The sequence below is a fragment of the Salvia splendens genome, chromosome 12, assembly GCF_004379255.2.
Source record: "Salvia splendens isolate huo1 chromosome 12, SspV2, whole genome shotgun sequence".
NCBI classification, from domain to species: Eukaryota; Viridiplantae; Streptophyta; class Magnoliopsida; order Lamiales; family Lamiaceae; genus Salvia; species Salvia splendens.
This window is the reverse complement of record NC_056043.1, coordinates 25241985-25259354: the sequence shown is the minus strand read 5'-3', so window position 1 is coordinate 25259354 and position 17370 is coordinate 25241985. Positions and strand designations below refer to the sequence as shown.

Sequence of the window (17370 nt, the reverse complement as noted above, 5' to 3'; positions counted from 1 at the left end):
CTCCCGACGGACACGAGGTAACCTACTCACTTCGGTTCTCATTCCCAACCACTAATAATGAAGCCGAATACGAAGCCCTCCTTGCCGGACTCCAGCTAGCGCAAAGTCTATGTATCAAGTCTCTCAAAATCCATTGTGATTCACAAGTCATAGTGAATCACATGTTGGGTACAAGTGAAGCTCGTGACGAGAGAATGAAGAAGTATTTGGACAAAGCGCAAAGCATCAGCCGAAGTTTCTCCTATTTTCGGATAATCCGCATTCCCAGAGCGGAAAATAGCCGAGCAGATACTTTAAGTAAGTTGGCCTCAGATCCGAGCTCAAAGGCGGAAGAATTAATGCATCGAAGCATTGATGAAGCCGAGGTACATTCAGTATCCAGCTCGCCGAACTGGATGACGCCGATCTTGCAGTATCTGGATCAAGGACAATTGCCCGAGGATAAGAGAGAAGCTCGGAAGATCACGTGCCGAGCACTTCGGTACGAACTTCATGAAGGAGTCCTCTTTAGAAAGTCTTACCTCCAGCCGTTATTGCGGTGCGTAGGGCCGGAAGAGACGGACTACATCCTCAGAGAAGTTCATGAAGGATCGTGCGGTAGCCACATCGGAGCCAGAGCTTTAGCTAAAAAAGTTCTGAGATGGGGATATTATTGGCCAACCATGGTACAAGAGGCAGTGCAGCTCGTCAAGACATGCCCGAAGTGCCAAATCCATGCAAATATCCCAAGGATGCCGCAGACCGATCTATCCACTATGCAAAGCCCTTGGCCTTTTATGCAATGGGGCATAAACATAGTGGGACCACTTCCTCAAGCTCCTCGGCAAATGAAATTCCTTATCGTTGCCGTGGACTACTTTACGAAGTGGGTGGAAGCTGAACCATTAGCTACGATAACGAGCTCGAAGGCATTGGATTTCGTCTGGAAGAACATAGTGTGCCGATTTGGCATACCCCACATCCTCATTTCGGATAACGGGACTCAGTTCACCGACAAGACGTTCAAGAATTGGTGCCAAGAGCTGAATATTCAACAGCGGTTCACTTCGGTCTCTCATCCACAAGCAAACGGACAAACGGAGGTAACAAATCGTATCCTGGTGAAAGGGTTAAAAGCTCGGTTAGAACAAGCCAAAGGACAATGGGTAGAAAATCTCCCTCAAGTCCTATGGTCCTACCGAACTACACCCACAACCTCCAACGGTGAAACTCCGTACAGTCTTGTGTACGGCACTGAAGCCGTGATTCCGGTGGAGATCGGCATACCCAGTCCCCGAACTCTAAATTTCTCAGCAGAAATGAATGACGACGGACTGAGAGCCGAGCTAGATCTTGCCGAAGAAAGAAGAGAATTGGCATGCATAAAAGCAGCCAAGTACAAGGAGCAAGTAGCCCGGTATTACAACCAAAGGGTGAAGAAGCTGCAATTTCAAGTCGGAGATCTCGTCTTGAGAAACAACGAAGTAAGCCGAGCAGAAAAGCTGGGCAAGCTCGAACCCACATGGGAAGGTCCGTATCGGGTGTCAGAAGTCCTCGGCAAAGGGTCTTACAGATTGGCTCACATGTCAGGAGAACAGGTACCCCGAACATGGCACATTTCCAATCTCAAGAAGTTCCATTTGTAAGAGACAGTCCGGTCAGTCAGTCTTGAGTCCTGTTCGGTCAATGTGCTTTCTTTGGTTTGCTTGGTCTTTGTTTGTCTATGTGCGTTTTGTCTATGTGCGTTTTGTCTGTCTATGTGCGTGTCGTCTCTTACAAATGTTACTGAGGTATCTTGTTCTTCGAAGGCTGATCCCCTTCTTAGAACATATACAAGCCAACGATTGTGAGTCAAAGCTTCTAAAGAGGATACAAGACCACAATTCAGCTTAAACAAGCAGTTCGTCTGAAACGAACTGCAATAAGCCAACGATTGTGAGTCCAAGCTTCTAAGGAGGATACAAGACCACAATTCAGCTTAAACAAGCAGTTCGTCTAAAACGAACTGCAATAAGCCAACGATTGTGAAGTCCAAGCTTCTAAAGAGGATACAAGACCACAATTCAGCTTAAACAAGCAGTTCGTCTGAAACGAACTGCAATAAGCCAACGATTGTGAGTCCAAGCTTCTAAGGAGGATACAAGACCACAATTCAGCTTAAACAAGCAGTTCGTCTAAAACGAACTGCAATAAGCCAACGATTGTGAAGTCCAAGCTTCTAAAGAGGATACAAGACCACAATTCAGCTTAAGAATCAAGCACTCCGTCTGAAACGAACTGCAACAAAAGTCCGATTCACGCGATAAAACTTGCCTGAATTAGGACAAGGGAAAGTCCGATCCACGCGATAAAACTCGCCGAATTAGGACAAGGGAAAGTCCGATCCCCAAATTAGGACAACGGAAAGTCCGATCCGAGCGACAAAACTCGCCAAATTAGGACACAAACCAAGTCTGGTCAAAGATGTTTATTTCATCAGACCAAAGACGAGTCCGGTCAAAGATGTTTATTTCATCAGACCAAAGACGAGTCCGGACAAAGATGTTTATTTCATCAAACCAAAGACGAGTCCGGTCAAAGATGTTTATTTCATCAGACCAAAGACGAGTCCGGACAAAGATGTTTATTTCATCAGACCAAAGACGAGTCCGGACAAAGATGTTTATTTCATCAAACCAAAGACGAGTCCGGTCAAAGATGTTTATTTCATCAGACCAAAGACGAGTCCGGTCAAAGATGTTTATTTCATCAGACTAAAGACGATTCCGGTCAAAGATGTTTATTTCATCAGACCAAGGACCAAGTCCGGTCAAAGAAGTTTACTTCATAAGACCAAGGACCAAGTCCGGTCAAAGAAGAGTTTACTTCATAAGACCGAGGACAAACATCAACTTACCCCGCACCTTTATCCAGAATGCCGAAGTGACTCGCTTCGCCGAAGTGATTCACTTCGCTTTTCGGGGGGGGGTAGTGATGGAGTACGGACTAAACAAGCCCAATAGCAGTGACAGCCCGTCAGCCCAAAGCCCAAGGAAGAGTATCAGTTCGGCATTACCAAAGAGTTCGGCCCCAGCCTACAGCTCGGTACAAGCCGACCAATCAGTTCGGCATTACCAAAGAGTTCGGCCCCAGCCTACAGCTCGGTAAAAGCCGACCATTCAAGCTCTACTCTCAGATCGGCAAAAGCTGCTCGGCAATAGTTCAGCAGTTCGGTCTCAGTATTCGACCGAACTGGGAGATAGTGGACTCATGCAGAACCTCCACGACCTCCACTACACCCACGATCTATTTAGTGGTGTCAAGCAGTCATTAACTCATGCAGGATAGTGGACCCATGCAAGATCGCCACGATCTCCACGACATCCACTACCTAGTAAATGGTGCTGCATGCCACGATCTTGGTTCAATGTATAAATAGAACCTAGATCAGATAGATAGGGTTAGACTCTCTCGCTCTCTAGAGATAAAAATATAAAATAGCAAGTCTGTATTTGTAAGCTGTAGAAAACAGATCAAGCAATACAACTCTGCCCTCCTTTCTTCCCGTGGACGTAGATTTACCTCAGTAAATCGAACCACGTAAATTCTCTGTGTCGTGATCCGTATTTTTACTTGCATTTATCACCATCAAAAATTCGCCGATTCATCACTGTCCTATGTTTTTCGTCATTGGATGAGTGACGGATTTTCACGGCTCTTTTCGACACTAATCCGTCACTAACCTTGTTCAGTGACGGAATTTCGCTAATTGTTGACGGAATAATCTGTCACTAAATAGAGAGCTTTTTTAGTGAATAACTCGTCATGAGCTGGTTACGGGTGCAATTTTGTTAGATTCAAATATGGCAGTTTCAGCGTTACTAGTTAGTAGTACTACTTCTCTTGTTTGACTTTTAAATATTTTGGGACATATATAGTCATACAAAAATTACTTGCATGATTGAATCCTAATCATAATTTCTTACACTCAGTGAAAACAGCCAAGAAATTTAAAGCATGGTAAGAACGTAATCCCTTCGTCCATCTGTAACTGAGTCGTATTCCTTTTTTGGTTGTCCCACTTTAGTTGAGTCATTTCCTATTTTGGTAAAAAACACCAACTTTTCTCATCTCTTACTTTTTTTTTCCCTCCCCCTTGTGGTTCGTAGACAGGCCGCCAACCAACCCCTTGTGGTTCGTAGACAGGCCACCAACCAGCCGGGCACCTCCGGCGGGTCTACGCCCGTGAACAGCCGCCATCTGAGACGGCGCCACCCGAGACAGGTTCCAGGCCAATCAGCTTGCCAAGCCCCAAGACAACCAGCCTTGTAAAGGCCCACAGGGGAAATTAATCCCATGTTGGGCCATCCAGAATTCGAACTCAAGACCTCCTGGATGGTGCGGTATCCTTGCCACCCTCCTCAACCACTTGAGCTAGGGGGCTTGGATCTCATCTCTTACTTTACTCTCGCTTACTTTATTCTCTCTTCACCTCTCTATCTTTTTTCTTTTCTACTTTATTCTTCCTTCACTTAACTCACTTTTAACACGATTTTCTTAAATTCCGTGTCGAAAAGAAACGCCTCTACTATAGAGGGACGGAGAGAGTATTGTTTTTATTACTCGTATTGTTTTTACTCTATTTATTTCACTGTTCGTAGTGCATGGGATAGCTAGGTTGATAGGTGGTTAAATTTCATTGCACAACAAATATACAAGTTTATTCCAGCTACAAATCGAGTTGGGGGGTAAAAGAAATACGTTGAGTGTGCAAACATATTTGATCCCAATTTTGTGACAAATCAAATCAAGAACTCATCAAACTCTACTAAGCCTCTCAACTTCTATAGCATTTTCATGAAAAACTCACTAGAAATGATACCTTCAAAAACAAAATAGTTATTTCATGACATGGAGTATATTGAATGTAAAAGATAATGTTGGACAATTCGATCTAATTATTGATCAATTTTATGATAAAGACAATTGAGAAATTGTCCTTTATCTCGAATATAACTAATTAAGGGAGATGTGCAGGTGCTAGAATTATTTTTTCCTCATCGTATTTAATGTTCAAATCAATGAAGATCGAACTATGTGTACAATTCTAACTTATATAGGTCGTCAATACCAAAAAAAAAAGTAGCCAAATTGTACAAGAAAGTTAATTTTTAAAAATATAAACTCTTAATATAATTGACATAACAAACCAAATCAATTGACCAAAACACTTAATTTTCAGGAAAAATGGTGAAAGCTATTTAAAGAGAAATATGTAAATAAAAACGAAGAGCGTGAGTTATGCAAGTAAAAGATAGCAACAGTGAGAATCTAGTGGCAGTAGCAGAGGCAGAGCAGCATGGTGTAGCAGCCTACCTATATATGTATGTGCACACGTACGTATTAGTAACCCGCACCGACTACTTGCTTCCAATTTTTCCTTTTTCATATTTTTCCTTAATACTCTATTTATCCTATGCCACATTTCTTTTGAGTTTTGAAATATTTAAAAAGTTACTCCTCCCTCCGTCCCAACTAAGTTGAATCGTATTTTTCTTTGGAACGTTAAAAACTAAGTTGAGTTATTTTCTTTTTTAACAAAAAACAAAACATTTTGTTCTTACTTTATTCCAATATTACTTTACTCTCTTTTTATCTTTCTTACTTTATTCCTCTCTTCTATCTTTCAATACAATTTCTTAATCTTCGTGCCTAAAAGTTATGTCTCAACTTAGTTGGGACGGAGGGATTAATATTTAAAAAGTTTGAATAAAAATTAAATACTATTCTCTTCATCCTCAATATATACTCGACACGAATTTTAAAAAATATAAGGACATTTTTATTTTATTTTGGGATGTCTCATAAAATTATCTTTTTCTATTTTTAGTAACTCCCTTCTCTCTAATAAGATGGACTCTATTTTACGCTAACAATACTATAATTACTTTTTGTCTATTTTTTACTTTATTAATTATGCATTAAAATCTGTGTGTTACAAATGTCCATATTTTTTTTTGGAATGGAGTGAGTATTTGTTAAAATTTATATCGAACTTTTAATCGAGACTTTTGATCACGGAGGGTGTATATATATTGTTTATTTGAGATAGGAAGGTTGGTCTAATGAAGAAACTATATACTCCCTCCGTCCATGAAAAATAGGTCACTTTATGAATGTCACGGGTTTTAATGTAAAATTGATAAAGTAAGAGAGAACGGAAAAAAGTAAGAGAAAAGTTGTTGAAAACTTTCCTTTTGTGAATGTGTCCTATTTTTCATGGACAACTAAAAATGACAAATATGTCCTATATTTCATGGAATAATTCCCTGGACTGCTGTGAGATATACGAAGTAGCAGTCTGATTTAGAAAGCGAGCAGCTCGTTTATTGGATGATTAGCATTTGACAGTACAAAATTATTAGTTGTAAACTTGTAAGCATGATCTGTCATAACATACCTAATCTAATGCCACCCTATTAACTACCCCACACACACACACGCGTACGCAGGTGTATCTATCTGTAATTATACACTCTTCCTTCTCTTTGGGTCATTTTTCTTTTTAGGTAAAAATAAAACAGCTAATCACATTTACTTTATTATTTCTTTTACTCTACCATCTCTTGCTTTATTATCTCTTCTATTTTATCTAACTCACTGAACACAATTTTCTTAAATCACATGAAAAAAAACGCATTAAGTAACGTGAGACGAATAGAATATATCTATACATTAGAGAGAGTGATCAGTGATGGACGATGAATCATGAATCTGAAGGATGGGTATATTGAGATTCGAGCCCACTGAAATTCGATTATTGTTCCTCCAATTACATCACATTCATTATTTCTCTCTATGCCGTTTTCTTGCCATCTTTATTGTGCACCTCTTTCTCTTTTGTCTTTACCTTCTCCTACAATTTCTTTTTTAACTACTAGTAGTAACATATAAAATTATTTCTGTAGTATAATTATTTTTTTATACGTATCAATCTTTACAAATGTAGTGAGTTTGTAGTAAAAAATTAATGTCGCGCGTCTACAGACTACAGTGTTTTGTACTAAATGAAATGAGACAATACACATGAATTCCTAAATTAGAAGCAGTTGCAGCTCAAAATAACCCAGAGTAACAATTTTAATAATTCAGGTCATCAGAATAGAAATTAAAATAAATGTGATTTTTACTCTCCTGATCATTGACGTGACAGTTCATGGTAAAAGAATTGAATAACTCCAATAAATATAGTTGCAATGCAGATCTGATTTTTTTTCGCAAAAACATTTGCTTGTATGACCTTCTCTAAATTAAATGAGTGTGAATTAATTTGTTTAATTTTGAAGAGTTGGCCACCTTTACAAACATAACATAAGGTTGGAGGAGTTATTTCAAGAATTATTATAGCAACTAGTTGTACGAAACCTTAGTTATTCAATCATCATCAACCTCTGATTTGTCTTCTCTCTCTTTATATATCTATAGCAGTGTGTATATGCATTGGGATACAGCTTCTTTTCGTACCATTGCATTCAATGCATTTTGGACCTACTTTCTTCTCTAAATTTAATACGCCTTTTGTACAAAACTTGTCTTCACACGTCTCCTCTAACTGCCATTCATAAATTTGTAACGAGAAACTTTTTGAAATGAGACAATTTTTAACTATATAGTTGTTGCAATTATTATGATGACTATCTATATATGGCATGGAACTAACCTTGTATTCGACCATGATAAACATTCATTTTTTGTAAATGAACTCCAACACTTAAGAGACACAATGGTCCACACATCTTAACTCTCCTCACAAAAAACAGATGGATATCAATAGGCTTGCACAAGGGTCGGAACCCGCCGGTTCCGGGCCCGAACCGGCGGGTCAAGGGTCGGAAAATCCGCGAACCTGAACCGGCCCGCCTAGCTCCCGGCGGTTCCGGTTCAGGTTCAAAAAACCGGCGGGTTACCCGCCGGTTCAAAACCGCCGGTTTTCGGCTCGAACCGCCGGTTCCGGGCCCGAACCGGCGGGTTGACGAATTTTTTTTTTTTTTTTTGCATTTTTTAACTTTTCAATTTTAATCAAATTACATTACACTTTTCAAGTTTGCTTTTGTATGCAATGTGAGTAAATAAAATTGAAAAAAATACGTCTAAAGTTGCAATTTTATTGAAATTGCATGTTTACAAATTACACGTTACAAGTTACAACAACTACAAATTGAAAACATATGGCGGTCTTGAAGTCTTAAACAAAATTTAAATACAAATGAGACTACTAGTGAAGAACTAATTACAAATGACAAGAAACGACGTTGAAGTTCTTAAACGTATAAGTGTATTATATATATACTCTTAACCGGCGAAGAAGATCTTTCTACATAACTAAATTAAGGACACCTTTAGCAATTCAACTTTAAATGTTGAGTTTCGTCTAACAATCAACAATTATAGTAGAATTGTCAAAAGTTTCCCTCATTTAGCCGTATAGAGAAATATACTTCATCGACTAGAGTATATACAAATACAATTATGTAATTGTATTTGCATATTTTTAAAGTAGGAATTAATGGGAAAAAAAAGAAATAAAAGAAAAAGGACTTGAGATCAACTTAAATTAAAAATTTAAGTTGAGGTGCCTACGTATCCCAATTGCTCATTTGCATTAGGGAATCAAAGTCCACGTAGTTCTCTTACCTTACTTACCTATTTGGTTTGGCCGGCGGCGGTTGACGGTTGGCCTAATCTTCATCCCCGGTGAATTCATCTTGTGATCCCTCTTGACGATCATTCCAATCATTTTCTTGTTCTCGGACGTCAGCTTTGGCCCAATCATCAAGTAACATCACGGCTTCCATATTTTTCGCCGAGAGCTTACTTCTTGATTCATCCAAAACGCGCGAGCCAACACTAAAAGCGGACTCGACGGCGACGGTGGAAGCCGGAACAGAAAAAATCTTCTTGGCCATTGAAGCAAGGATGGGAAAATCTTTCTCGTGGGTTCCCCACCAATCGAGGACGTCGATTTGGGCGGGAGGAGTAGGACCTTCATCACCAAAGGAAAAGAGTGATTCAAAATATAAATCTAATTCACTGACCATACCTGAGGACCTTCCGCCGGTGCTGTAGTTGTATAGGTCGGCTAGTTGGGATTGCGCGTCGGGGTCATCATAATCGGCTTGAAATGCAAAGCCATAGTTATGTTGTGGAGGAGGGGGTCTTCTGACTTGGTGAGTGATGTTATACTTGGTTTCATATTCGGTGTAGAGAGAGCGCAAGTTATACTCGAGGTTTTGTTGCACAACTGACCGGTCCGGGAGGTTTATTTGAAAGGTTTCTGAGAGGTCGACTCCAAATTCGTCACTGGTATCGGATTGGATTGCTTGAAGGGGACCAAGATCAATTGAACTCAAATTGTTATAATAAAAATCTAAAATTCTAGAGGTACCTGCTAATTTCCATTTTGGATCCAATACCTTTGCAATCAAAAACACGTTAGGAATCTCACTGAAATACTTGAGCCATTTTTCAATCATATAATACAAAACGCACATTAATTCGGGAGAAGAGGAAGCATTTTTCATTGAAGTTTTAAAACCAAGGGATATGTACATGCAATGCTCCAAAACACGAACAGCAGTGCAATAATAAACACCCGACAATTCAACAGTAGCATTTTTGAAATATTTGAACAATTTAAATAAAGCCAAACTGTTATCCCAACAACTATGCGAAAGATATAAATCACGGTAGGGGTTAGTTCTATAAAAATCACATAAAGCATCTTTATGTGTCAAGGTAGAATTCAGACAATCATATGTCGAATTCCATCTATGAGACACATCCATAGTAAAATTCGTGTACCTGACATTCTTTTGATGGCAATATTTCTTCCATGCTTTGCCAATAGCTGGCTTTTGATGGATTAATCTAACTGCATTTCTAATAGGAGAGACATGCTTTTGCCATAATTCAAGGGCATCCTGTACACATAAATTTAAAATATGGCAAATGCATCTTTGATGAAAATACTTACCTCCAATTACCGGTGTACAAGCCGCAATCAAATCGGCAATACTTGCGGTGTTGGCAGTTGCATTATCAAAACCAATAGAAAATATCTTGTTGCATAGCTGAAACTCATTCAACACTTGTATAATCAAAGAAGCAATTTCTGGTGCAGTGTGTGGACTTTCAAATTCTCTAAAACCAATTAAACGCTTGTTCAAAGTCCAACTGTCGTCCACAAAGTGAACCGTAATACCCATGTATGAATGACGGTTAAAACAATCCGTCCAAACATCTGAGCAAATGTTCACCCTGTGGCCCATGTTAACTAAATAACGTGATAATTCTACCTTTTTCTCCAAGCACTGCCGAACGGTAGATCGTTGCACGGTCATTCGACCTATTCTTTTGATTGCTACATTCAACCCACTTTGCATAGTAACCTCAAAACTTTTGTCATCAAAAACATTAAAGGGCATATGCTTCATAGCCGCCCATCTAGTCATTGTATCATCAAAATTCTTTTTATCATATTTAAATAGAGGCGCACCTGACGAACCCGAGCCGGCGCCGGCAGGTTGGAAGTTTAGTTGGCTTTGGGTAGAGGCAGTGCCGCATTCTACCGGATGCTTTGCCACTAAATGGCGACGGAGGGTGCCATATCCACCACCGGCGGACCATTTGTACACTTTATCGCAATAGTTGCAATAAACATGAAAGTCCGAAGTCTCTTCTTGAGAGTTCGGATCGTGAGGACTTGGAATCACCACCGCCACCTTCTTGTAGTGTTTGATAAAAATGTCCGATTTCAAAGGTTTTGCCGTGTTAGTGGGTGCAGGGGGAGGCATCTCCTCATTTCCGCCGGTGCTAGAAGGAATACGAGAATGCGATCTATCCTCGTTGTTGTCCGAGTCCGACGATATAGTAACGTCGAACTCCTCATCTCCCCTACCCCCGCCTTGTTGCATTTCAGCAAGTAGCATGGCGGTCCTATGATCTTCTTCCATCTACAAATATTATGTACGTAGAAGTTAAAAGTATGAACGCAAAAAAAAATTAATGAAATTTTGTGCATGTGAATTGGAAAACAAATTTTTCATTACTTACTTGCATGCGTTCGGCTGCCAATCGGGAAACCTCGTCCATAACATCTCGACGACTAGGTCGTCGAGATTTTGAGGGACGCGTAGTGCTTTGATCTTGGGCTATTCCCTTGCCCCGATCACCACGTCCCGATCCACCACGAGAAGAAGACATATTGAATATATTGATAAATGAAAAGTAATATGGACTTGGAATAAAATATGTATGAAGTATAAAAGAAGTGGTAAATTATGAGCACAACAAATATAGTAGTGAGTAGAAAGTGTAGAATTAAACTTGCGCAATTAGAGAGAATGATGAGAGAATAGAGAAATGGAGATTGAGAATGAAATCCTTGTTAACACAAGAATGGGGTAAGGAAATATGAAGGAGAAGTGAGGTATTTATAGGAGTAAAATTGGAAGAAATAAAAAAAAAATTCAAATTTCAAACTTTCAAATTTTCGGCCGAACCGCCGGTTTACCGCCTGAACCGGCGGTTCAACCTCAAAACCGGCGGTTTTTCCATGAAACCGGCGGGTTGGTCCACGGTTTTCCGACACAAACCGCCGGTTTCTGACCTCACCTAGCCCCCTACGCCTGAAAAGCTTCCGGAACCGGCGGAAACCGGTCGGAACCGCCGGTTCAAACCGGCGGTTTTCCTCCAAAACCGGCGGTTTTCGCCCAAAACCGGCGAACCGCCGGTTCATACCTATCCCTACTTTGAACCCCTACGAACCCCTACGAACCCTAGCCGTTCGACCCTTTGAACCGGCGGTTCGAACCGCCGAACCGCCGGTTTTGAACCGCCGGTTCACGGTTCAAGTTATGCCCGAACCTGAACCGGCCCTTATGACCCTCCGACCCTTCAGCCGGTTCAACTCGCCGGTTCCGGGCCCGGTTCCGGTTCATGAACCGGCGGGCCCGAACCGGCGGTTAACCGGCGGGCCGGGCCGGATTGTGCATGCCTAGATATCATCATTCCTTTCAATACATTGTTGCCAATATTTCAAATAGTTGTATAAATGTAAAAAAAAATTAGTTTCAGGACGTCTATAGCGCCACTCTCAAGTTCTAATCTTCAAGAAAGCATGGAATACAATTCTGACATGTCACATCAGATCAAAACATTGTCGTTTTAGTCCTCATAAACATTTCAATTTGTGGAAAATCGACTACTAGTCAAAGTCCATGATTTTAGTAGTCACTTTTATGTTTATGTGAAATATCATAGTTTGGGTAAAATTGATGAACTTAGCAATTATTTCATCTTACTATTACTAATATTTTTGTTTTATACGTGAATTGGGCTTTCAGTACTAAAAGCCCTACTATTTTATATGTGAATGGACCTTCAGTATTACTGGGCTTACTGTTGGGCCTTACCAGATATCATTTAAATCAGTTTGACGAAAAATTAGTAAAAATCTATAATTAATTTATTTTTGAGAGAAGGGCATACAAATGGTACCCATATTTGGATCTAAACTCATATCTTAATGCATAATGTTACTTGTTAGTAACTCTTAATTCTTGAGCTGCAAATGCAGGCAGTTGCTGCGGTGTAGGGCATAAACCAGACCGTGACGGGAAACCTAACCGAACTGTCGGAGCAGATGTCAATCGAGTGCTACACAACTTATAACAGTGGCTGCAACGGAGGCCTCGTGGATTACGCATTCACCTACATTGGCGGCCTTCATAAGGAGGAGACTATCCATTGCAGGTTTGTGGGATCGAGCTCAGAGTGGCAGCTGTTGGGTACGGAACGAGCAAGGGGCTGAACCACACCATCGTGGAGAAAGGATATACGGGAAATGTAATGCTGTTCAAAATTATAGTACTGGAAAAACTCATTTGTCTAAAGAAACACATGTTCATTAACATTCCAACTTAGAAGCAAGCATCCTAGATTATGTCGATGAACAGTCGATACATTACATTAAGATATACGATTTCTACTCTACTCAGTACTTTGCAACAACGGCCTCGAAGATGCCATCAGATCTGAAATGGGGAGAGAACAACCTAGGATCGACGGGCCCTGGCAGATTGAAGAAGAGCGTGAAGGGTCCAGGGGGTGATTGTTGCTGGAATTTCATTTCGTATACTCGGGAATATTTTTGGACGATCTTGCCACCAGTCGAAGTCACACCTCGAACGCAGACCTTTCCGTCCCTTTGAACATCACAGCTGAATTCACCTGATACATGTAATCAAGTGAGAACAAAAACCATATAAACATAAAAGTGTAAAAGGTTAATTTAATGTGCTTCATAAACACACTTCAATGTCGAAAATTAGTGAAGAGTTTTCAACACGAAGAAGAAGATTTATCCTATGTTCATCATTCTCTCATGACATAATATACAGAGATCGGAAGATATGGTGCATTGACCATTATCCGATTTCAGTTTGCAGCTTCAAGTCCACACAAACTGATCTTGTTATTTTCAAGACGTGTTTGTAGAATCTCTAGACTACAAGTAAGAATCTAAAGCACGACCGATATTAACATGAAATAGGTTTGTCAGTCATAATCCATGGACTAAAATCTATCTTTCCTAATCACGATCCCTCACTCCTGTAAAGACATGAAACATCAGTCTCTTTATGAAGAGCGAGAAGTTTAATCTCTCATAGCCAAATACATAAATTCCAGCCTGCTCATGTTCGATCAGAAAATGAGCATGGAAAACACATTACTTTGCTTAAACCGTTCCCAGATACTCTTCATTTACTTAAGTTATTTCCACAGCCAACCAAATTTACAAAAAAAACACTATATACAAAAGAACATAAAGAGTAAATCACAGACACAGAGTGATGAGGTGAAGAGAAATTTACCAGGATCTTTCTTGACGCCAGGTAGAGCAATACTAAAGTAATATGCAGATTTGCTCTCGCCAATGTCTGTGATGCCAATAGGTGGTCCAGTCCCCCCTTTACAAGCTGTTCCAGTCAAGACAACAGACGTATTCGAACACCATTCTTCCACCTTTGGAACTGGCACGAGGGGCAAAGCAAACAGCTGGGAAGAATTGCAAGTCCTTGGATACGTAACCAATTGCATAGAATCAGAATGGTGCGTCTCTTCCCCTGCATCTTTGCAGTTATTCAGGTCCACTATCCCACCATTTTCATCCATTGCAGATATACTTCTTTTCCAGTAGCCACGTCACCTAGCCCAAGAACGACTTGATCCAACAAACTAGTGTGAAACTAATAAATGACAAGAAACAATATAGGGAGACAAAAGACATTTTCAGGGCAGAAAAAGAAAGCAGGTTCTATATACACTGTTAATTCTGAACAAAGGGTTTAACCATCAACTCGTTCGGGGTAAACTGATTGGATTTGAATAAGGACTGCAAAGGGTATTTGAATAACAATGGCCCCCTTTATAAATATGTTTATTATGGTTAGGGATTCAAGGATAACAGAAGTTCCCATTCTAGAAAAGCTGAGAGAGAATCATTTGAAAGAGAATCATCAAGCTCGGTATAAACGAAATTCGGATTCTAGTGATCTAGCTGTATTTAAGCTTGAGTTAATACGTTAACTGAAAACATGATAAAAAATAATTAGTCTAGCAAGCATAATCTGATCAATGTTGAGATCAATCTCTATGCTCTTATATGTTCTATCTTCTATTGCTGAAATAGCTCGGAAGCACCGTTACACGACGCCCACACAATCACCACGACAACATTGGGCAAGCTAATTGGGATTCTCTAAGCCAAACTCAACTAACATTAGAACAAACGCTTCATCCAGGGGCGGAGCCACATGGTCTCCATGTGGGGCATTTGCCCCCTCTCAAACTTTTACATGTACTATTTTTCTTTGATAAATTTGCAACTTTATTCATATTTCTTTATAAATGCCCCTCTCAATAACTCTATTTTTCTCATGCACTATAATTTTGCCCCTTCTAAGGACAATTCCTGCCTCCGCCCCTGGCTTCATCCAAAATTACCATAAACCATTAACATATGAAAAGGCTACATTCCACCACCCACCCACTTAAATCAAGATTTTTCGTCTGAAGTAGCAATTAAGTGGAGCATTTTGCATGTTTCATTTTTCGAGTTTCATTTCTTGGCAACAAGATTGAATATCTTTTTTTTTTATACTAAAAATTGAGCTTTGGGTAAAGTTACATAACAACCTAACTAAGAAAATAATTCACTAGAGTAAGATAAAAATCAGGGGAAACAAACGATTTCAAGAATTGAAACAACAAAAACATTAAAATTAGTCGAACAAGAAATGCAAGAAGAATTACCTGTTGATAACTCGAAAGGAAAGCTGGGTTGTGTAAATTCGAGCAGAAATGTGGTCTGCGGTGTTATGATCGCCGAAAAAGACGCAGTTGTGCTTCTCCTTTTCTTCTTCACCGGAAATTATAAAGTTTAAACGGTGACATTATCAAAGCATGACCAAATTTAGTTAGCCCAACACTCACAAATCTGTCATATTTAACTCACTTTTAACATAAATCGAAGTGCTTTAGTTGAAATAAATTAGTGATTTTATTGACTGACTGAAAACATTAAGGGCGAAATTCCCAAAATAGGATTAATTAGGAGAGTTATTTTTTATTACAAAAGAGGGAATTACACTGCGTATGTAATACCTTAGAGTATCTTGTGACTTGTGTCTTTGCGTAACATTGAGAGTATCTCGCGTCTTTATTGAACACATGAATTGTTGTTGCGTCTCTACCTTAATAGTATTCTAGAACGATCAGACTCACCCTCCTCCGCGTGACAGCTGCTTCAAATCGACCTGAAATCGGCATCGATTCCCATTTTAAGTGTTCTTCTTCGATTATTATTGTTATTTTGCGTATAATTTTATTGAATATAGATCTAAGGACGTGCTCACTTTGCTCTATTTCTTATCTAGAGATTTGGGCCAGCCAGATATGGGGGCACTGTTGCTCGATGTAGATAGCAAATCTTTACCAATTTGAAAAGAAATGAATCTGAGCAGTGTGGGCCGGCCATTATTTCTTGGGCTCTTCATAATTATATAGAATACACCAATTAAACACCAAGAATTCTTAGAAATGGACCCATATATGGCCAATTCTTCAAGTTGAACTCGCCCTTAGTGTTTATAATAGCTGTATATAGAATTAGGATAAGCTTTGGGACTGAATTTGTTAAGGAACATTGAATTTTATTGAATTATGGTATAATTTTGTTAATTATAGATTTAGGATTTAGAATATCGAATTTTGTTGAATATAGAATTTTATAGATTGATTATTATGAATTAATTTGTTATTAAGGATGGAAAAAGTAGATTTAGGGTTTAACCATATCTATTAGTGCAATTTTTTCCACATATCATATTATATGATATTTTCTCATTCAATATATTAAATGCTTTCACATGAGTTGAATCATATGTACTACCCAAACCTAAAAGTTGGACCATTTATCCATTCCAATATAAACTCACAAACACTATCACTTGTGCAAAATATAGTACGATAAAACAACATTAGGTAGACACATGAAACACCCTTGCTAAAAACTTAGTACTAAAGTGAGTTGCAGATTGTGTATTTTTAAGAAAGAATGATGCACAATGAATCCAAGAACCCTAAAATCAGAAATAAATTGAGAGAGGTAAAGGTGTGTCAGCAAGTCGTGTCTTTAAGAGACACGCGACACGCTCTCGCGTGTTAGGCAAAGATGCGAGATGCTCTCACGTGTCTTCTAAAGACGCGTGTTTTCTTCTTTTGTAACAATAAAAAAACTCTCCCTAATAGGCAACATGAATTCTAATTAATCCTATTTGGGGAAGCATTTTTCCGTTTTAGTGCAAGAGAAAAGAATATATTAATGTACAAAGAAAAAAAACTGAAATAATATTAAAAAATTTATATAATAATTTATTTTATTCAAAATTAAAATGTGATATTTTTTCTAGCAGAAACTACTCAAAATCGCACCAAAAGATGGAACATATCTAAGTCACGTCGAAGGGAGAGTCATTGCAAAGTGAGCACAAACTTGTCATTGGTCACTTTTAGGCCATCCACAATAGGAATAGCCCAGCAATAGCCTAGCCACAAACTCCTCCTGCCACATCATCAACATTAAAAATCCTCCTGCCACATCACCAAAACAAGCAAATAGCTCAGCCATAGCCTAGCCACATCACTAATAACAATTATATAAAAATAAAATAATTAACAATCACACAATATATAGAATTTAATTTACGAGACATATACGGAAAATATTAATAATACTATTAAAATTTTAAAAAGTACAATAATTTAAAAAAAGTACAATAATTTAAAAAA

General features: G+C 39.0%; 1 protein-coding gene across 4 annotated transcripts; it reads right to left on the bottom strand.

Moving 5' to 3' along the window:
- Positions 1-12901: 12901 nt before the first annotated feature.
- LOC121756872 (increased DNA methylation 3-like) lies at positions 12902-15568 on the bottom strand. Of its 4 annotated transcripts, none has more exons than XM_042152290.1 (3): positions 15334-15568; positions 13893-14267; positions 12902-13248 (listed from the first exon to the last, which is right to left on the bottom strand). In XM_042152290.1, exons 2-3 carry the CDS (start codon positions 14191-14193, stop codon positions 13013-13015), a joined length of 537 nt encoding a protein of 178 aa, XP_042008224.1. In that variant the 5' UTR covers positions 14194-14267; positions 15334-15568; the 3' UTR covers positions 12902-13012. The 4 variants fall into 4 exon arrangements, with proteins under 4 accessions (XP_042008224.1, XP_042008223.1, XP_042008221.1 ...); XM_042152289.1 differs by having other exon boundaries at positions 13893-14256; XM_042152287.1 differs by having other exon boundaries at positions 13893-14227.
- Positions 15569-17370: the final 1802 nt, after the last annotated feature.